General features: G+C 44.7%; 1 protein-coding gene across 5 annotated transcripts in view; it reads left to right on the forward strand.

Moving 5' to 3' along the window:
* The window catches only part of sycp3 (synaptonemal complex protein 3), a 264,133-nt gene extending 247,551 nt beyond the window's left edge, over positions 1–16,582 (forward strand). For all 5 annotated transcript variants that reach the window (XM_072563492.1, XM_072563491.1, XM_072563495.1 and 2 more), the window contains one exon: positions 16,325–16,582. In XM_072563492.1, the coding sequence (XP_072419593.1) occupies positions 16,325–16,378 (54 nt within the window). In that variant the 3' untranslated portion in view covers positions 16,379–16,582. The remainder of the gene's footprint in view (positions 1–16,324) is intronic.
* The last annotated feature ends 5,861 nt before the right edge of the window (positions 16,583–22,443 follow it).

Here is a 22,443-nt window from a genome sequence, read left to right on the forward strand (position 1 = left end):
CTGTCAAGCCAATTTTTTGTAACCAGTTGGCTAGCACTTCCTGATCCCGTGAGACTTAACCTTATTTAGCAACCTACCATGTGGTACCTTGTCAAAGACCTTACTAAAGTCCATGTAAACAATGTTTACTGCACCTCCCTCATCTACATTCTTCAAAAATATCAATCAAATTCGTAAAACACAATTTCCCACGCACAATTCTGTGTGGACTATCTGGGTCCTTATGCCTCTAAATGTCTGTAGGTCCTGTCTCTCAGAATCCCCTCAAACAACCTACCCACCACAGATGGCTCAGCGGTCTGTAACTCTCAGGCTTTTCTTAAATAATGGCGCAAGATAAACCACTCTCCGATCATTGGGCACCTAACCTGTGGCTATCGATGATATCACTATCACTAGGGGGTCCCACAGTTTCCTATCTAACCTCCCACAAAATCCTGGGATACACTTCATCATGTCCCGCAGATTCTTCTACCTTAATGCGTTTTAAGACTTCCAGTTCCTCCTGTTTGGTAATGTGGACACTCCTCAACACATCAGTATTTATTTCCCCAAGTTCCTTAGCATCCACACCTTCCTCAACTGTAAAAACTGGTGAGAAATATTCATTTAGAACCTTACCCATCTCTTGTGGCTCTGCACATAGATGACCTTGTTGACCTTTAAAAGGCCCTATTCTCTTCCTAGTCCTCTTTTGCCCTTCATCTACTTGTAGAATCTCTTTGGACTCTCCTTTATCTTATCTGCCAATGCCATCTCATGTCCCCTTTTAGCCCTCCTGATTTCTCTGCTAAGAGTATTCCAATACCTCTGTACTCCTCAAAGAATCCACTTGATCTGAGCTGCCTACACATGTCATATGCCTCCTTTTTCAAGACCAGGTCCTCAGTAACTCTAGTCATCCAGGATTCCCTATGCTTGCCAGCCTTACCCTCAACTCTAACAGGAATATGCTCGCCCTGAACCCTCATTAACTCACTTTTGAGAGCCTCCCACTTACCAAACAATCCTTTGTTTGCAAAAAGCCTCACCCCCAATCAACCTTTGAAAGTTCCTGTCTAAGGAAAATTGGCCTTTCTTCAGTTTGGAACTTTAACTTGTGGACCAGATCTATTCTTTTCTGTAGCTATTTTAAAACTAATGGAATGATGGTCACTGGTCTCAAAGGCCAAGAAACTCGACCAAGAAACTGAGTATCTTAGCCTTAACTATTTTCACTGATGAAATACCTTCTGGGTTATCGAATTCCAAAGTTTTACACCCCTTTGAGTAGTTTCAAAATCTTAGTGTCTACTTCTCTAGGACTCTCGCTACTTTGAGCCCTTGCTATCTGCATTTTTCTTTGTATATTCCTCAGTATCCAGGGGTTCACAGGGTCAGGGTTATTTTGATGAACTTCCTCTTTATTTGAACGTTTTGGCTCTATACTCACTATTTCATTCTTGAATGTATCCCACTGTTCTGAGACTGATTTTACCTGAAATATCTGCTCTCAGTCCGCTCTGGCATAATCATATCTGATCTTATTAGAATCACGCTCTGTGCAAAACTTCCCCCAGTTTAGAACTTTGATTTCAGGTCCATTCTTGCCATTTTTCTTAACAATCTTGAATCTAACAGTTATAATTGCTGTCTGCAGAATGCTCCATCACTGCTACTTCAACCACTTACCCTGCTTTGTTACCTAAAGTTAAATCTAGGACCACCCCTGTCTTGTGGGGCCTTCAATGTACTGACATAAAAGCTGTGCTTGATGCATTTTAAGAGTTTTACTGTCTCTAAACCTTTCACACTAAGACATGGGAGATCAAATGCAAAATGAAAGTATACAGCAAATGGCAAGACCCTTTGGAGTATTGATATACACAGGGCTCTTGGGGGAGTGCCGATCTGGAGCTCCCTCAAAAAAGCAACACTGGTGGATAAATTGGTAAGGAAGGTGAATAGCATGCTTACTTTCATTGGTTGGGGCATTGAGAATAAAGTTGACAAGTCAGATTGGATAATATTTTAGTTAGGCCACATTTGGAGCATTGTGTGCTGTTCTGGTCACCACACTATGGGAACAATGTGCTGGCTTTGGAGAGAGTGCAAAAGACGTTGACCTAAAGTTGTATTAGGTATAAGGAGAGTTTGGACAAACTCTGATTGTTTTCACTAGACCGTCAGAGGCTAAGGGGCGACCTGATATAAAATTCTGAGAGGTATGAAAATGGGTGGATAGTCAGTCTCTTTCCCAGGATGGAAATGTCAAATCCTAGAATGGCATCGGTTTACAGTGAGGAGGGAAGAATTTAAGGGAAATGTGCAGGGCAAGGATTTTACACAGAGCGTGATAGGTGCCTGGAACAAACTGTCACAGCGTGTGTTAGAAGCAGATAGTAATCCTTAAGAGTCATTTAGACAGACATATGAACACATAGGGAATAGAGGGATATGGACCAAATATGGGCAGATGTGATTAATTTAGAATGGCATCATGGTGGGCCAGAGTGCTTGTTTCTGTGCTGCACTGTCCTCTGTTGTTTTGCACCAGACATTTCAATTCTTATTTCATAGACCTTCATCTCTGAAAGAGATCTGACAATGGGAAGTACAAGTTGTCTTGATGGTTGTTAATTAGGTGGAGATGTGTATTAACATGATTTTGTACTAAATTGTAGGAGCTATGAAGGTTTACGAGTTGGGTGGAGTTGCCAAGGGAGTGCTGGATGGAAGAGTATAGGTTGGCTTTCAGAGTAAGGAGGAGTTGAGTGGCATAAGGTGACATGAAGGAAACATGGGCATATTTTGAGTGGTGAGAAAGGATGTTTAGTGGTTTATTCTTTATTTTTAACTTTGGACATAGTGTCGGATTCCCAAGACAGGCTTTCCAGTCAGCCTTCCCTCCTATCAGCTTCCTTGGTACTCATGAGGTCACTGCTTCAACATCTACTCTAGCCCCTCCCCCTCAGACTGGACATCTGGTTGAGGATCACAGAGCTGGGAATTCTCCTGTTACTATGCATCTAACCTGATCTTAATGCATGGACCATGCAGAATAAAACAATTAGTAGTAAATTAAGCTTAAAGTGTGTGATATGCCCATTGGAAATTCAGCTACAAACTGCAGAGATTGGGAAGTCGGTAGAAGTTTTCATAAAAGGCAGAGAGATTGTAAAGAGCCAACTAACCACATTTGCAAGTGCCCCTAATATGATTGAATTTAGCATACTGTGGCTTGAAGGGAAAAGGGTGAGTTTGAAAGCAAGGTTTTGAATTTGGGTCAGGTAAGTTTGGAGGCACGAGGCAGGAATTAATCACAACTGCTAACTTACGAAGCAATGGATGGACTTTGTTGCAGTTGTATAAGACTCTGGTGCGGCCTCATCTGGAGTATTGTGTGCAGTTTTGGTCACCATATTATAGGAAGGATGTGGAGGCATTGGAACGAGTGCAGAGGAGGTTTACCAGGATGTTGCCTGGTATGGTAGGAAGATCGTATGAGGAAAGGCTGAGGCACTTGGGGCTGTTTTCATTGGAGAAAAGAAGGTTTAGGGGAGATTTGATAGAGGTGTACAAGATGATTAGGGGTTTAGATAGGGTTGACCGTGAGAACCTTTTTCCGCTAATGAAGTCAGCTGTTACTAGGGGACACAGCTTTAAATTAAGGGGTGGTAGGTATAGGACAGATGTTAGGGGTAGATTTTTTACTCAGCGGGTTGTGAGTTCATGGAATGCCCTGCCAGTAGCAGTGGTGGACTCTCCCTCTTTATGGTCATTTAAATGGGCATTGGACAAGCATATGGAGGATCGTGGGCTAGTGTAGGTTAGGTAGGCTTCGGTCGGTGCAACATTGAGGGCCGAAGGGCCTGTACTGCGCTGTATTTTTCTATGTTCTATGTTCTATGACTGAGAATGTGGGAACAGAAGTGTACATTTAACTCTTTCAGTCTGCTCTTCATTCAGTGAGATCAAGGCTGCTCTTCAACCCAACACCATGCCACACGTGTCCCTTATTCCCTTTAGTTAACAAGAGCAATCAATTCTAGACTTAAAATGAATGATTGACTTCACATCCATTGCCATTCATGAAAGAGAGATCCAAACTTCTATCACCCTTTGTGTAAAACACTTCCCTAATTTCATTCTAAACTTAAGACTATACCTCCCTCTCCAGATTCCTCAAACAGTGAAAATATTTTCATTGATATCTTGATATCTTAAAATCTTCAACCAAATCACCATTTAATCTTCTAAATCCCAGGAATAAAATCTTAGTTTATGCAGTCCTTTCTTACAGTTCCTCACTCCCTTCATCCAATTCTAGCAATTCCTCTCTCCAGGCAGCATCGCCTCAGTTCTCTAATCATGTCCAAGTAGCTCCTCAGTGTTCCTTCTTTCCATGGTTCCTGTCTCTCCATCCCTCCCTGCAGCCCCTTTCTTCCTATTTCCCCTGCAGTTCCTGTCTCTTCCTCTCTCCTTTCCTGACTCAACTATGGAGTATCACTTCCTTCCTCTGACTCTTCCCATAGTTCCTCTCTCTCTCTCTCGCTCTGCCCTACTCCTTCCCGCCTCACTCACTCCCTTAGTTTCCATGCCCTCAGACATGCTTGCTGGACCACTAGTTTCTGCTTGCTTTGTAAACACGTGTCCTTGCTCACAGCCTCAGACCCCTTCCTTTCTGGGGACTGGGGAAGGTGCTCCAGCCCGAAAATTATTCAACTTGATATTGAGTTCCCCCATCTCCTTACCCAAATTCCCACACATCAGGCCTTGTAATCACAAGGGCTGCTACCACAAGCTACCCATCTTTGCCAAACACAAATGATCCCCATTAGCAGCTGTTCATTCTCCCAGGCTGACCCGTACCTGTTCCTTTGTCTGCCAAACTGTGTTTTGTTTTCTCTGTGTCTCTGTGCTCCATCTCCACCCATCATTTACTCCTCCCCCCTCCCACAATCCTTTCTTTAACAGGTAGACAAACATTTTCCCAACTACAATCAGTTCTGAAGAAGGGTCACTGGACCTGAAAGTTAATTTTGCTTTCTCTCCATAGGTGTTGCCAGACCTGCTGAGTTTTTCCTGTAATGTCTGTTTGTGTTTCTCATATTCCAGCATCTGTAATTCTTTGCTTTTTCTCAGTCACAGACTGGTTCTCTCCTGTTGGTAAGATCGTAGGATTCTAACTTGCTACTGGAGGACAGTTTCTTCCACCCTCTATCTCAGGGTAACTTCTCTCTGATGGTTGTCCCTACCAGTAAATGTTCCTGGGCAGTTTGGGGATTTTGCAGGCGAATCAGCTTTTTGTTTGTTCCCATGCGTTTTGAGCTTAACATATGAGGAACATTTGAGGACTTCAGGTCTATACTGGATGAAATTTAAAAGGATGAGGGGGAATCTAATTGAGTCTTGCAGAATACTGAACAGCCTGGACAGAGTGGATGTTGGGAAGATGTTTCCATTAGCATGAGAGACTCTGAGCCGGGGGCACACGTATAGAGTAAAGGGAAGACCTTTTAGAATTGAGATAGGAGAAACGTCTTCGGCTACAGAGCGGTCAATCTGTGGAATTCATTAGCATAGAATGGTGTGGAGGCCAGGTGGTTGAGTATATTTAAGACATAGACAGGTTCTCGATTGTCAAGGGGATCAAAGGTTACGGGGAGAAAACGGGAGAATAGGATTGAGAAATTTATCAGCCATGATTGAATGGCAGAGCAGACTCAGTGGGCCGAATGGCCTAATTTCTGCTTCTGTATCTTATGGAGTACTGACTTCTGTTCCCTTGTATTCTAGTTCTTGGGATGAAAGTCGGCATTCTGCGGGGTGGCACAGTGGCTCAGTGGTTAGCACTGCTGCCTCACAGTGGCAGGGACCCAGGTTTGATTCCAACCTCGGGCAACTGTCTGTGTGGAGTTTGCACATTCTCCCATTGGTTTCCTCCAGATGTTCAGGTTTCTTCCCACAATCCAAAGATGTACAGATTAGGTGTATTGGCCATGCTAAATTGCCCATATCCTGATGAAGGGCTTTTGCCCGAAACGTCGATTTCAAAGCTCCTTGGATGCTGCCTGAACTGTTGTGCTCTTCCAGCACCACTAATCCAGAATCTGGTTTCCAGCATCTGCAGTCATTGTTTTTAACCAGAATGAAAATATAAGTCCAGGGCAGAAACTAAAATAAGTTGTTTTCTAAAAAAGGAAAGCAAGTTATGTATTTTCATGCTTTTCCAAACTTTTCCATTCAAGAATTGTCTTCTTTGATTGGAAAATTGCCATTCTCACTGCTTTATTGAAGAAGGGTTAGGTGAGAAATAAAACTGTAAGTCACTTAGTCTAATACCAATTTTAAAGAAGTGTGATGAAGGCTCGTTCTATGTTATTACATTTTGGGAACTTGGGATCTAAAGTAGAGGGAAAATTGACTTTTTTCAGCTCTGTGAACATCTGACTTCCTTTCGTTAAAAAGATTAGAAAGTCATAGAGATCTACAGCACAGAAAATGGCCCTTCAGCCCATCGCATCTGTGCCAGTCAAAAACAACCACCGAACTGTTGTAATCCAATTCAGCACTTGGCCGTGGTCTTGTATGCGTTGGCAGTGCAAGTGTACATCTAAATACTTCTGAAATGTTATGAAGGTGTCTGCCTCCACCACTTTTACAAGCAGTGGCCATTTTGAATAGTGAGCTACAAACAGCATTTCCTAGAAATTGTTCTTGTAGCTAATTGACCAGCATTACCTCCTTATTACTTTCCAATACTTGTAATGAGTTTGTTCCACTTGTTCTATATTATGGAATTTTTATTTCATTTTACAAAATAAACTTTTTATTTTGTTGCAAGTACATTGGCAGCCTTTTTGTGAATTTGTTCAGTGACTGCCCTTCAAGGTAAACAAGAAGTAAAAGAATAAAACTGATGATCTACCAAACCAGATCTCATTCTGGAATGTGACTTCAGTCCTGTATTGCCATCAGCTAGGAACATAACAGCAAGTTACTCGAACCTGTTGGTAAGGACAGAATAACTGACCATTTAGATAAATATGAACCAATGAAGAAAGCTGACATATAGTTGTAGAAAGTTAAAAATCACACAACACCAGGTTATAGTCCAACAGGTTTAATTGGAAGTACTAGCTTTTGGAGCGACGCTCCTTCATCAGGTGGTAGTGGAGGACACAATTGTAAGGCACAGAATTTATAACAATAGTTTACAGTGTGATGTAACTGAAATTATACATTGACAAATACCTTGATTGTCTGTTGAGTCTTTCATCTGTTTGAATACCATGATAGTTTCACTTCTTTCATGTGTAAATCACAAAACTTTAGTTGTAGAGGTTATGTTTAGTTATTGTACAAAATTGAATTATTTGAATAGGTGATAGATAAGGGAAATGTTGGCATTCTAGTGGGGCAGTGGTAGTATCGGTTGATTAAAAATTAAATAAACTAAATAAAATAAATAAATTAAATAATTAAGAGTTTCAAGGAATGTAACTTGAGTAATCAGAAGACCTCCAACCAGGATCCATTTCAGTCTCTTAGCAAAAACAAAAGATAATTCATTAATTTGTGTGAGGAACAGGTTAGGGAGTAGAGACAATATTAACATGATAATTATATACCCAAACTGGTGGCATGACTAGGGATGTGTCACAAGAATCTTCTGAATTTTATAACTTGGATGAAGGAATAGAGAGGTGTATAACCAAATTTACCAATGGCACAGTCAAGAGTAGAAATGTGAGCAGGAAGTTGTAAGGGATGTAAATAGATTGAGTGTGTGAACAACACTGTAGTTTCGAGGAAGATCACCAGACCCGAAACATTAACTCTGATTTCTCTCCACAGATGCTGCCAGACCTGCTGAGCTTTTCCAGCGATTTATTTTTGTTTCTGATTCACAGCATCTGCAGTGCTTTCGTTTTTTGAAATTGCAGCAGACTGGATCAATGTGGGGAGTGTGAAATCTACTTTGGACTTGGGAAAGAGAAATCAGAACACTTTCTAAATGGTGAAAATCTGTGAGCTTTCGAGGAACAAAGGGGATTTAGTGGATTAAGTACAGAAAATACAAAACCACTGAAAGGACATATAAATAAATTTTTATATCCAATGTCGTGTTTCAATTTTCTCGAGGAAGCTGGAATACAAAGGGAAGAAGATGTTTTGCAGTTATATCAAGTTCAGGCTAGAACCTATGTTCAGTTTTGGTAACCATTCCTAATCTGAGGTTTATAGCATAGATTAATTAAAATTATACTAATTAAAAATTTGAAGACAGTTTATGTAGCCGAGGAAGGTAGGCACTCCCTTGAATATGAAATGTTAAGAGATTATCTAATTGAGTTATTTAAACCTATTTCCTCTGATAGCGGAACTTTAAAATAGGAAATTTTAGGGGCATGTCAGGAAGCGGTTATTGTTTCATGTGGTCATGGAAATCATTACCAAGATTGATTTTTGTTGAATTATTAACCACAACTGAAAGAGGTGGTAAATGGAGTTTTGGTAGGAATCAACCTTGATCTATTTAATGTTGCAAAAGCTAGCGGAGCCGAATGGTCTTGCTGTCACACGCAGGACCTGCCTTTTAGCTCTCATTTCCTGTCACTACACACACATGTTGTTGTGGGGCGTCAAGCTCCTGTCACACTTAAGGTGAGAATATTTGGCAAATTGATATTGTAATTTCATGGCAAATTTCTTTGATTCCATTGGATTGAGAACTTCACGTTGAAGATCAGACCATGATGCCCATGTGGAGATTCCCAACTGTTGTACATAAGAACTAGGAGCAGGAGTAGGCCATCTGGCCCTTCAAGCCTGCTCCACAATTCAATAAGATCATGGCTAATCTTTTTGTGGCCTCAGATCCACTTACCCACCCTCTCACCGTATCCCTTAATTCCTTTCTTGTTCAAATAAAATCTTAGCTTTAAAAACACTTACTGAAGTTCTGTCAACTACTTGACTGGGCAAGGAATTCCATAGATTTACAACCGTCTGGGTGAAGAACTTCCTTCTCAATTCAGTCCTAAATCTGCTCTCTCTAATTTTGAAGCTATGCCCTCTTGTCCTAGTTTCACCTGCCCGTGGAAACATCCTACTTCTATCTTGTCTATTCCCTTCATAATTTTATGGTTCTAGTGGATCCTCCCTCATTCTTCTGAATTCCAATGAATATAATCCCAGTCTACTCCATCTCTCCTCATAAGCCAACCCCCTCAACTCCAGAATCAACCTAGTGAACCTCCTCTGCACCAACTGCAGTGTCAGTACATCCTTTCTCAAGTAAGAAGACCAAATCTGCACACAGTACTCCAAATATGACCTCCCCAGCACCAGCAATTAAGGACAAAATTCCATTTGCCTTCCTAATTACTTATTTTACCTGCAGACCAATCCTCTGTGATTCATGCACAAGGACACCCAGGTCCCTCTGCATAGCAGCATGCTGCAACTTTTTACCATTCAAGTAATAATCCTTTTTACTGTTACTGCTACCAACATGGATGACTTCACATTTGTTAACATTATCTTCCATCTGCCAGACCTTTGCCCACTCACCCAATGTATCTATGTCCCTCTGCAAAGTTTCACAGTCCTCTGCACATTTTGCTCTGTCACTCATCTTCGTGTCATCTGCAAACTTTGACACTACACGTGGTCCCCAACTCCAAATCATCTTTATAAATTGTGGTTCCAACACCGATCCCTGAGGCACACCACTAGTTGCTGATTGCCAGCCAGAATAGCACTCATTTATCCCCACTCTTTGCTTCCTGTTTGTCAACCAATCCTCTATCCATGCTAATATTTTACCCATAATGCCATGCATCTTTATCTTATGCAGCAGTCTCTTGTGCGGCACCTTGTCGAAGGCCTTTTGCAAATCTAGGTACACCACATCCACTGGGTCCTCATTGTTCACCTTGCTCGTAATGTCTTCATAGAATTCCAAAAGATTTGTTAGCATGACCTGTCCTTCATGAACCCATGCTGCGACTACCCAACGGGACAATTTCTATCGTGATTGTCTTGATATCTCTTCCTTGATAATGGACTCAACCATCTTCCCCGCTACAGAGGTTAAGCTAACTGGTCATTAATTTCCCCATCTTTTGCTTACCCCCCCCGCCCCCCCCTGCCCCCCGCCTTTCTGAACAGCGATGTCACATTTGCTGTTGTCCAACCTGCTGGGACTCCCCCAGAGTCCAGCAAATTTTGGAAAATTACCACAAGTGTACTTGCTGTTTCTCCCGCCATCTCTTTTAGCTCCCTATGGGTGCATTCCATCAGGGCCAGGAGACTTGTCTATACTTCACTCCAATTGCTTGCCCAACACTACCTCTTCCATAATAATGGTTGTCTCCAGGTCCTCACCTACCTTTGTCTCTTTGTCAATTACTGGCCTGTTATTAGTGTCCTTCACAGTGAAGACTGATACAAACTACTTGTTCAAGGCTCATCCATTTCATCATATCCCATGACTAAATGCCCCTTGTCATCCTCTAAAGGACCAACATTCACTTTAGCCACTTTTTTTTTGTTTTATAGATTGATAGAAATTTTTTTTTAATTGTCTTTATATTCTGTGCTAGTTTTTTCTCGTGTTCTATCTAACTTTCTTTTATAGCTCTTTTTGTGGCTTTTTGTTGACCTTTAAAGTTTTCCCAACCTTCCATTGCCTGCCCCAATGTGATATTATTATTATTTGGTGGCCTATAGACTATGCCTATCAGTGACTTTTTCTTCTTAGAATGTCTAATTTCCTCCCAAATGGATTCAACCTTATACTCCACGGAACCTGTATCATCTCTCAGCACTGCCCTGATGCCGTCCTTGAATATCAGAGCTATACCCCCCTCCCTTATCTTCCTGTCTGTCTTTTCGAATAGTCTGATACCCTGGAGATTTAACTCCCAGTTGTGACCACCTTGTAACCATGTCTCTGTAATGGCTGCGAAATCATTTTCACTTGCAATGATTTGTGCCGTTAACTCGTCTACCTTGTTACGAATGCTATGAGCATTCAGATAAAGTGCCCTTATGCTAGTTTTCTTACCTTCATGATTTCAAACATCTCTAATAATATCTCCTGAGTTATCCTTCCTTTTTACTTCTTCCAATGTCTGCCTTGTTGTTAAACCGTCCTGGACACATGCTAACCTGCTGCTTTCCTTTTTATTTACCATCATACTTCCCGTCGTTTTCACATTCCCTTCCCCCTGACTCACTAGTTTAAAGTGCTGGTGACCACCCTATTTATCCTTTTCACTAGAACACTGGTTCCAGCTCGGTTCAGGTGGAGACTGTCTTTTTTTATTTCAAAAATATACTTTATTCATAAAATATTTTGATGATCTGTACAATTGGTGGTGCCATTCATAGGTGCCCCTTGCATTTCTTTACATACAGAGATCAGAATTAATCATTCATATATACAGGTCTATACCTTTACCATCCATATATTATAGCTGAGGCGTCAGCGGAGCCTACTTACTGAGTGGGGCCCCTGTTCTTCTTTGACAGGCAGACGTTACACGGTGGTCTTTCCCCACTGCGCCTTGGTGGCAGCTGCCCCAAGCTTCAGCACATCCCTCAACACCTTGGACCTTGGAATGTGCCAGTCCGTGACACTCAATCAGGTCAGCTCCTTCAGTTGGAAGATCAACACGTTTCAGACAGACCAAAGAGCGTCCTTCACCGAGTTGATGATCCTCCAGGCACAGTTGATGTTCGTCTTGGTTTGCGTCCCGGGGAACAGACCGTAGAGCATGGAGTCCCGGTCACGGAGCTACTCGGGACGAACCTCGACAAACACCACTGCATTCCTCTCCAGACTTCCTTTACATCGGCACATTCCAGAAGGAGGTGTGTGACAGTCTTGTCCCCCCCGCAACCGCTTCAAGGGCAGCGTGCGGTGCGGCAGAGAGTCCGGGCGTGCATAAAGGATCTCACAGGCAGAGCCCTTCTCACCACCAGCCAAGCCATGTCTTGGTGCTTGTTGGAAAGTTCTGGCGATGAGGCATTCTGCCAAATGGCTTTGACAGTCTGCTCAGGGAACCGCTCGATAGGATCCACCCTCTCCTTTTCCCGAAGGGTCTCAAGGACACTACGTGCTGACCACTTCCTGATGGACTTGTGGTCAAAGGTGTTTTTCTTCATAAACTTCTCCACGAAGGACAGGTGATATGGAACGGTCCAACTACTTGGAGCGTTCCGCGGCAGCGAGGCCAGGCCCATCCTTCGCAACATTGGGGACAGATGTAAGCTCAGTATGTAGTGACACTTGGTGTTTGCGTACCGGGGATCCACGCACAGCTTGATGCAGCCACACACAAAGGTGGCCATCAGGGGGAGGGTGGCATTGGGTGTGTTTTTTCCCCCGTTGCCCAGATCTTTATACATCGAGTCCCTTCGGACCTGGTCCATCTTTGATCTCCATATAAATTGGAAGATGGCCTGGGTGACTGCGACAGCACAGGTACCTGACATACGCAGGGCAGCTGTAAGTGTGCCGAACCTGCAGGAGGTCGGGACACATGGTGGCGGAAACTGTAAGCAGGAGGGTCACCTGACCGAGGAATGCAAAGAGGCCAAGAATTGTAATCTGTGTGGAGAGGCAGGCCACGTGTACAAGGCCAGCCCAAGACGAGGGGCCACCACCTACACGCAGATGGCTGGAGGTGGCAACACGAGCCGTGGACCGCAAAAGGCCAGCAAAGTACCACAAACCAGCAGGAGAACTGTGTCTGGGGGCACCCAGAAGGATGGAGCAGAGCAGACAGCAGCCAGTGGGGAGGTGCAGCAACCAATCCAAGCTCCCACAGGACAGACGGAGGAAATGGAGGAGGCAGAGGAGTGGATTCATGTAAAAAACAGGAAGAGGAAACCTGGCCAGGCCCCCAAAGCCACCCAGCAAAGGGGGAAATGACACCTGTACCAGGAGGATACAGGCAGCTCTTCAGATGGTGAGGACAGGCATAAGGAGGGTCATCACCAGAATAAGAGACAGTGTGCCGTGGGGAGAAAGGAGGGCAGCACCCCCCAAACAGGAAACGACAAACCCTTACCCACCGCCCCACAGCTCCAGGTAACTGGGAGCAGCGATCCTCTGACAGCCCCGCTGTCAGACAGAGAACTGGACTGTGCGGACCCTGGGCCCAACCCGAAGACACCAGAGCGGGGAAATGCCTGCAGTGTGGAGCCGGACAGCTACCTCAGCCCTGGGAGGGTCCAGCAGTTCGTGTTCACCACAGGAATGCAGATAGATACTTCAGAGAGGCAGGACCAACAGCAAATGGACACTAGTAACCTGATAAACTGTTAAAATGGGGATAAAAATTGCCAGTATTAATGTGCGTAGGATTAAATCAGCTATGTGATGTGTCTCCACGTTGGCCTTCCTGGCCAATGTTAAAGCCGACGTCCTGTTTCTGCAGGAGTGTGGGATGCTGCACCTCAGCAGCTACAGGAGATGGTCGAGCTTGTGGGCCCATGGGCCGTCAGTTTGGTCGGGGGGCAACAATAGCCGCGCCTCCGTCCTGGGTATCCTGTTGCGAGGAGGCAACTTCACCATCTCCGAGGTTAAGGAGGTGGTGGGCGGGCGCCTCCTCGTCACCGACATCATGTACAGGAATGCTCCCCTGAGACTGATTAATGTGTACGCCCCAGTGGGTAAGAGGGAACGGTTGGCCGTCCGGCAGCAGCTTCCAGTGTTACTGGCTACGTCCAGGCCGGTCATTCTGGCCGGAGACTTCAACTGTATCATTGATGCAGATGGATGATCCGGCGAGGGGCACAGTAAACTGGACGCCAGGTCAAGAGCCCTGATGGACACGGTAAAAGATGCCAAGCTGCACGACGTCTTCAGCACCCCTGCAGACAGAGCGCAGCGTAGATACACCTGGTCACAGGCAGACGGGTCTATCCGCTCAAGGATAGATTACCTGTTTGTGTCCCGAACACTCTTGGTCAGAACCACCGACGTCAGGCCAGTGTTCTTCTCTGACCACTGCCTCCTGCTGGCCGACTGTCACCTACAGGATGAGCAGCGGGTTGGTAAGGGAACATGAAAGCTGAATACCAAGCTGTTGCCCCCGGGAAACATTGAGGAGCTCAAGAGGGACTACGCAGGTTGGACAACCGTGAAGCCCCTCTTTGAGTCTCCAGCAGACTGGTGGGAAACAGTAAAAGGGAACATCAAGAGGTTCTTCATCCTCAAAGGTGTTCAGGAGGCAAGAGAGAGGCGGGGAAAACTGTTCCAGCTCTAGGAAAGTATGCAGAACCTGCTCCTGCTGCAGACGATGGGGGTTGATGTCACGGAGGACCTCCAGGAGGTGAAGGGCCAGCAAGCCTCGCTCTTTGCCTCGGAGGCCTCCAGGATAATCTTCCGGTCAAGGGTCCGCTCGGTGGAGCAGGACGAGACGTGCTCACGTTTCTTCTTCCAGAAGGTGCACAAAGAGAGCTCCGTGCTCAGCAGCCTGAAGGAAGAAGACGGCTCGATAACGTCATCTCAGGCTGACGTCATGAGGATCAGTAAATCCTTCTATGCCAGTCTGTGTGACGCGAAGCCAACCGACAGTGCAGCCTCCCAGTCGTTCCTGTCCTCTATCACGGAGGTCTTAAAGAGCTGGCCAAGGCCCTCGAGTCCTTTGAAAATAAAACTGGAAGTGACGGCTTACTGGTCGAGCTCTATTCCACTCTGTAGGACTTGATCGGCCAGGACCTGCGGGAGGTGTATGTCAGTATGCTTCTGGCAGGTACCATGAGTGAATCCATGAGGAAAGGCATCATCACCCTCATCTACAAGCGGAAGGGGAAGAGGGAGGAACTCAGAAATTGGAGACCAATCTCCCTATTGAATGTGGATTACAAAATCTTGTCAAAGGTCATCGCCAGCTGGGTCAGGTCTGCTCTGGGATTGGTGATTCACCCTGACCAAACCTGTGCTGTACCGGGCAGGAAGATCGCTGAGAGTCTCGCATTCCTCAGGGATACGATCGCCTACGTGCAGGACAGGGGGGTGGACACCTGCCTCATCAGCCTGGACCAGGAGAAATCCTTCGACAGGATATCACACACGTATATGAGGGATGTTCTCTCCAAAATGGGTTTGGGGAGGGAATCTGCAATTGGATCAGACTGCTCTACACCAATATTGTCAGTGCAGTCTCAATCAATGGGTGGGAATCAGATAGCTTCCCAGTCAGATCTGGATTCAGGCAGGGATGCCCCCTCTCACCCGCCTTGTTTGTGTGTTGCATAGAGCCATTTGCCGAGTCCATCAGGAAGGATGTGAGCCTGAGAGGGGTGACTATTCCTGGTAGCGGGGGCCTACAGGTTAAGGCCTCCCTGTACATGGATGACGTCGCCATTTTCTGCTCGGATCCTCTGTCCGTGCGCAGACTCACGTGCATATGTGACCAGTTCGAACGGGCCTCGGGGGCCAAGGTAAACCGAGGCAAGAGCGAGGCTATGCTCTTCAGGAACTGGGCTGACCAGTCCTCGATCCCCTTCACCGTCAGGACTGACCACCTGAGTATTTGGTTCGGAGGGGCTGGGGCGTGTGCCAAGTCTTGGGGGGAGCGTATCAGAAAAGTGAGGTAGAAACTGGGCAGATGGAAGGTACGGTCGCTCTCCATCGTGGGAAAAAACCGGGTCATCAGGTGTGAGGCACTGTCATTGCTGTTATACGTGGCACAGGTCTGGTCTATTCCCAGAACCTCAGGTGTAGACTGTCCCATCATTACGTGTTCCCCCAGTTCCAAAACCGATGTCAATGCCACAATGAAATGGAACCCCTCTTTCCCACACCACTCCCTCAGCCATGTGTTTACTTCCCTAACTTTCTTATCCCTAAGCTAATTTTCATGTGGCTTGGGCAGTAATTTTGAGATTATGACTCTTAATTTCGTACCTCGTGCTTGATACTCCCCAAACAGTTATGATGTGACTTCTTGGCTGCATTACAAATGCAGAACTTCCATGTGCGTAATACCTAGATTAGCAATCTGAATTTGCACAGTATGTTAAGTCCCAAAGCTTGTGATAGTTTACAAGTTGATCAGTCACATCCTTCACAAGCAAACATGGGAGGTGCACTATTCACTGTACTTGTGTCGACCTGTACTTGAGTGTGCGTGACAATAAAATCCAATTCTAATTCTAAAATTTCTAACATTGAGGCAGCTAATGTAAATGCAGTTAATAGATCTGGACAGAGGTGTCTACAAACAGTCCTTTCAGGGAGAACTATCATTGAATCTTAGACGGGTGGCTTGTATTCCAATTGATCAGTAATGTGTTGTCTTTCTATTCCACCACATAGCAACAACAGGAGATGGCTACAGTACGGAAATCTCTACAATCCATGCTAATGTGACAGCATTCAGGAGATACACTGCTTGGAAACCATTTTACGAAATGTGGCTTTGTAACAGTAACTGAGTTTATAGTTGCTGTTTTAAAATGCTGGTTAATTCTAAATCTACTTTCATGTTAATTGTAGCAGTAAAGATTAAGCTTTTCTGTGCTTGCCCATTTGGTTGGTGAAGTTGTTAATCAAATTAAAACTAACTCAATTTAATTTTGCCATCTTGTTAGTAATTCTATCTTTACATTCCATCTATATTATCACACTTGTATCACATGCAACACCATTTTATATCTACAAAAAGTCATGAGGTATAAGTCTCAATTGTTACGGTGTAAGAGGCCATTCAGGTGTGGCACCACTTCATTGAATGAGCTATTCACCTAGTGCTATTCTCTGTATTTTCCCTGTATTCATGCACTTCTTTCCATATAAGAACCTAATTCCATAGAATCCTGACAGTAAGGAAACAGGCCATTCAGCCCAACAAGTCTACACTGGCCCTCTGAAGGGAATCCCACCCAGATCCATCCCCATTCTCCAGCACTGTAACTATGCATTTACCATGGCTAACCCACCGAACCTACACAACGCTGAACTCCTTGGGTAATTTAGCATAGACAATCCACATAACTTACACGTCTTTGGACTGTGGAAGGAAACTAGAGTACCCGGAGGAAACCCACGCAGACATGGGAAGAATGTGCAAACTCTGTACACAGTCACCCGAGGGCGGAATCGAATCTGGCTCCTTGGTGCTGAGGTAGGAGCGCTAACCACTGAACCACTGTACTGCCCATTCCCTTCTATGTGTTCTGATATTCCAAACTGTAACCACTCATTGCATTGAAACATTTTTGGCTGTATCCCTTTCATTTCTTTTACTAATTACTTCAACACTATTCCTCCTCACTGTTGATCCCAACGTAAGTAGGAACAGTTCCTCCTTACCTATTCTGACCAGACCCTTCATGATTTTGAATATCTCTATTAGATGTTCCCTCAGCTTCCTTTCCCCAAGGAATACTTACCTTAGAGTCATAGAGCCCCTTCAGCACAGAGACAGACCCTTTGGCCCAAACCAGTCCATGCCGACCAAAATGTCCATCCATACTAACCCCATTTCACTACACTTGGTCCATATCCTTCTAATCCTTTCCTATCCTTGTTTTGTCCAAACGCCTTTTAAATGTTGTTAACATACCCACCTCAACCACTTCCACTGACAGCTCATTCCATACGTATCACCTTCTGTGTAAAAACATCCCTAATGTTCCCTTTTATTCTTTCCCTTCTAAGCTTAAACTGATGTCCTCTAGTCCTCGATTCCCCAACCCTGGGAAAACATCTGAGTGCATTCACCCTATCCATGCCTCTCATGATCTTATACACTTCTATAAGATCCCCCTCAGTTTCCTATGCTCTAAAGAAAATGTCCTAGCTTGTCCAATCTCTCCCTATAACTCAGACCCTTGAGTCCTGGAAAGATCCTTGTAAATTTCTTCTCATTCTTTCCAGTTTAAGTAGCAAGGTGATCAAAAGTGAACACAGTATCCAAGTATAGCCTCACCAATATCCAACATACTTCCCAATCTCTACACTCAATGCCCTGACTGATGAAGGCCAGTGGGCCAAAAGCCTTCTTCATTGCCCTGTCTACCTGTGATTCCTCTTTCAGAGAACTGTACACCTGAACTCCAAGGTCCCTCTGTTCCAATACACTCCTTAAGGCCCTATCATTCACCATGAAACCCTTATGTTGGTTTGACTTTCCAAAATGCAAGACCTCACATTTATCGATATTAAACTACGTTTGCCGTTTCTCGGCTCACTTCCCCAGCTGATCAAAATCCTGCTGCAGTTTCTGAGAACCTTCCTCACTGTCCACGATACCACCTCTTTTAGTGTCATCTGCAAACTTACTAATCATACCTTGTACATTCTCATCCAAGTCATTGATATAGATAACAAACAGCAATGGGCCCAGCACCGACCCCTGAGGCACACTACCAGAACATTGAACACTACAGCACAGTAAAGGCCCTTTGGCCCTTGATGTTGTGTTGATCTATTATCTTACAGTAAGATCAAACTAACCTACATACCTTACATTTTACTATCATCCATGTGCCTATGCAAATGTCGCTTAAAAGTCCCTAATGTCTCTGACTCCACTACACTGCTGACAGTGAATTCCATGCACCCACCACTCTCTGTGTAAAGAACCAACTTCTGACATCTCCCCTAAACCTTCCTCTAATCACCCGAAAGTTATGTCTCCTCATGATAGACATTTCCACCCTGGAGAAAAGTCTCTGGTTATCCACTTTAACTATGCCTCTCATCATCTTGTAAACCACAACCAAGTCACCTCTCATCCTTCTTCGCTCCAATGAGAAAAGCCCTAGCTCCCTCAGCCTTTCTTCGTTAGACATTCCCTCTAGTACATGCAGCATCCTGGGAAATCTCCTCTACACCCTCTCTAAAGCTTCTACGTCTTTCCTATAATGAGGTAATCAGAACTGAACACAATATTCCAAGTGTGGTCTTACCAGGGCTTTGTAGAGCTGCAGCATAACCTTGTGGCTCTTAAACTCTACCCCCCTGCTAATGAAAGCCTTCTTCACAATCTTATGGATTTGGGTGGCAACTTTGAGGGATCTATGGATGTGGACCCGAAGATCCCTCTGTTCCCCCACACTGCCAAGAATCGTGGCTTTAATCGTGGATCATGGGCGGCACGGGGGCACAGTGGTTAGCACTGCTGCCTCACAGCGCTAGAAATCCAGGTTCAATTCCCGCCTCAGGCGACTGACTGTGTGGAGTTTGCACGTTCTCCCCTTGTCTGCGTGGGTTTCCTCCGGGTGCTCCGGTTTCCTCCCACAGTCCAAAGATGTGCAGGTCAGGTGAATTGGCTATGCTAAATTGCCCATAGTGTTAGGTGTTAGGTAAGGGGTAAATCTAGGGGTATGGGTGGGTCGTGCTTCGGCGGGGCGGTGTGGACTTGTTGGGCTGAAGGGCCTGTTTCCACACTGTAAGTAATCTAATCTTAACCCTGTAATCTGCATTCTATTCAATCTTCCAGAATGAATCATTTCACACTTTTCCAGATTGAACCCCATGTCCTACTTCTCAGCCCAGTTCTGCATTCTGTAAATGTCCCGTTGCAGTCTACAACAGCCCTTGACACTATCCACAACTCCACCAACCTTTGTATCATCTGTAAACTTACTAAGCCACCCTTCCTCATCCAAGTCATTTATAAAAAGCACAAAGAGCAGAGGTTCCAGAACAGATCCCCGTGGGACACCACTGATCACCAAGCTCCAGGCTGATTACTTTCCATCCACCACTACCCTCTGTCTTCTATGGGCTAGCCAATTCTGTATCCAGACAGCCAACATTACCCTGTATCCCATGCCTTCTTACTTTTTGAATGAGTCTGTCATGGGGAACCTTATCAAATACCTTGCTAAAATTCATTTATATCTACTGCTCTACCTTTATCAATGTGTTTTGTGACATCCTCAAAGAATCCAATAAGGCTTGTGAGGTATGACCTTTCCCTCACAAAGCTATGCTGACTATCTCTCCTCAAACTATGCTTTTCCAAGTAATCATAAATCCTGTCTTCGAATCCACTCCAATAATTTGTCCACCACTGATTTAAGACTGACCGGTCTGTAATTCTCAGGGTTATCTCTATTCCCTTTCTTGAACAAAGGAGTAACATTTGTCTCCCTCCAATCATTTGGTACTACTCGACTGGACAGTGAGGACGCAAAAATCATCACCAAAGATGCAGTAATTTCTTCCCTCGCATCCTGTCTGGCCCATGTTTTTCTATCCTCATGTTTTTCCACATTTCCAGCACATCTTCCTTCTTAACATCAATCTGTTCGAGCGTATCATCCTGTTTCACACTGACTTCACAAACGACAATGTCCCTCTTAGTGAATACAGAAGCAGTTTTCATTGAGGACCTTCCCTTTCCTCCTGGTGCTGTAGTTTCCTCCCACAGTCCAAAGAATGTGCAAGTTAGGTGGATTGGCCATGGTAAATCACCCATAATGTCCGAGGATATGTAGGTTAGGTGTACTAGCCATGGGGAATGCAGGGTTACAGGGTAGGTGAATGGGTCTAGGTGGGATGCTCTTCGGAGAGTTGGTATGGACTCGTTGGGCCTAATGTCCTATTTCCACACTGTATGGAGTTCTGTAGAAAATGAGTTAATTGCTGTGCTGAAAGAATGTGATGACAGGGTGTGGGGTGGATCAAGGACATGGAATAAGTGGCTCAGGTTGGAAAATTATTGTACTTGATATTGAGACCTGAAGACTGCAGAATTCCCAAGAGGAAAATGCTGTTCTTCCAGATTTCATTGAGCCTCACAGGAGCATTGCAGCAACAGGAAGCTTAGGGTCATTTTTGTTTGACACATGTTCCTTGGCCCAAGTTTCTGTTTTGGGTATGTTTGCAGTGCACCAGTGAAACCCAGCACAAGCTGGAAGAACAGCATCTCATTTTCCACTTTGGTACCCTGCAACCTTCAGGATTCAATATTGAGTTCAATAATTATGGAACCTGAACACCTCGTTCTGTGTACTTGACATACTCCAAGCCTATCATTAGATGGGCTGCTTTCAGCACTGCTAACCCATTTTCAGTTATTTATGGTCCCCACTGTCAGATTTACTCCTTACTATTCGGTTAACTATTATTCAACCCTTTGTCTAACAGTCTCGCTCTCTCTCTCTCTTTGGGCTCTATTCCCACCTATCCTTCTTCTCCCTGTAAATCTGGACACCAGGAGGGGCCGCTCGGTTCCGCGATTGGTCAAATAAACACTAGCAGCTCAGTCTGGTTCAGCAAGATTTCACAATTTATTACAACGCCGGGCATAGGTTACCCAGCAACACAGGGGTTAAGCACCTCTGTGTATGCTAGGTAAAAACAATGACTGCAGATGCTGGAAACCAGATTCTGGATTAGTGGTGCTGGAATAGCACAGCAGTTCAGGCAGCATCCAAGGAGCTTCGAAATCAACGTTTCGGGCAAAAGCCCTTCATCAGGATATGGGCAATTTAGCATGGCCAATACACCTAATCTTTGGATTGTGAGAGGAAACCTGAACATCTGGAGGAAACCAATGGGAGAATGTGCAAACTCCACACAGACAGTTGCCCGAGGTTGGAATCAAACCTGGGTCCCTGCCACTGTGAGGCAGCAGTGCTAACCACTGTGCCACCCCGCAGAATGCCGACTTTCATCCCAAGAACTAGAATACAAGGGAACAGAAGTCAGTACTCCATAAGATACAGAAGCAGAAATTAGGCCATTCGGCCCACCGAGTCTGCTCTGCCATTCAATCATGGCTGATAAATTTCTCAATCCTATTCTCCCGTTTTCTCCCCGTAACCTTTGATCCCCTTGACAATCGAGAACCTGTCTATGTCTTAAATATACTCAACCACCTGGCCTCCACACCATTCTATGCTAATGAATTCCACAGATTGACCGCTCTGTAGCCGAAGACGTTTCTCCTATCTCAATTCTAAAAGGTCTTCCCTTTACTCTATACATGTGCCCCCGGCTCAGAGTCTCTCATGCTAATGGAAACATCTTCCCAACATCCACTCTGTCCAGGACCTCCCCCTTTCCCTCAGCTTTGATTATTTGCATTGCCTTTAAAGGGCTTTGCACATAAATTATTCACTTGGAAACATTGGCTGATTTACTGGTGATGGGTTAAAAGATGAAAAATTGCATGTGATTTGGTGATGGAACAAAAGCATTCAGTTGTATATAAGAGCACTTCTGGACCAGCTGAGTGGAAATGGTGGAGCAGTGGTGGAAACCAGTATATTTGAATTTTCTGAACACTTTTTTAAAAGGTCTCAGACAGGTTATTCCACAAAATTACAGCATGTGGGATACAGCGTAACATACTGGCAGTGAGTGATTAATTTAAAGACTGATAAATGGAAAGACAACAGAAAGTAAGAATAAATGGCCCAAAGGGACCTTTCTCTTCTCCCCTTCCCTCTGATTCCGTCCCTTCTAAACCCATCTCT

This window comes from Chiloscyllium punctatum, chromosome 45 (assembly GCF_047496795.1).
Source record: "Chiloscyllium punctatum isolate Juve2018m chromosome 45, sChiPun1.3, whole genome shotgun sequence".
In the NCBI taxonomy this organism is placed as follows: Eukaryota; Metazoa; Chordata; class Chondrichthyes; order Orectolobiformes; family Hemiscylliidae; genus Chiloscyllium; species Chiloscyllium punctatum.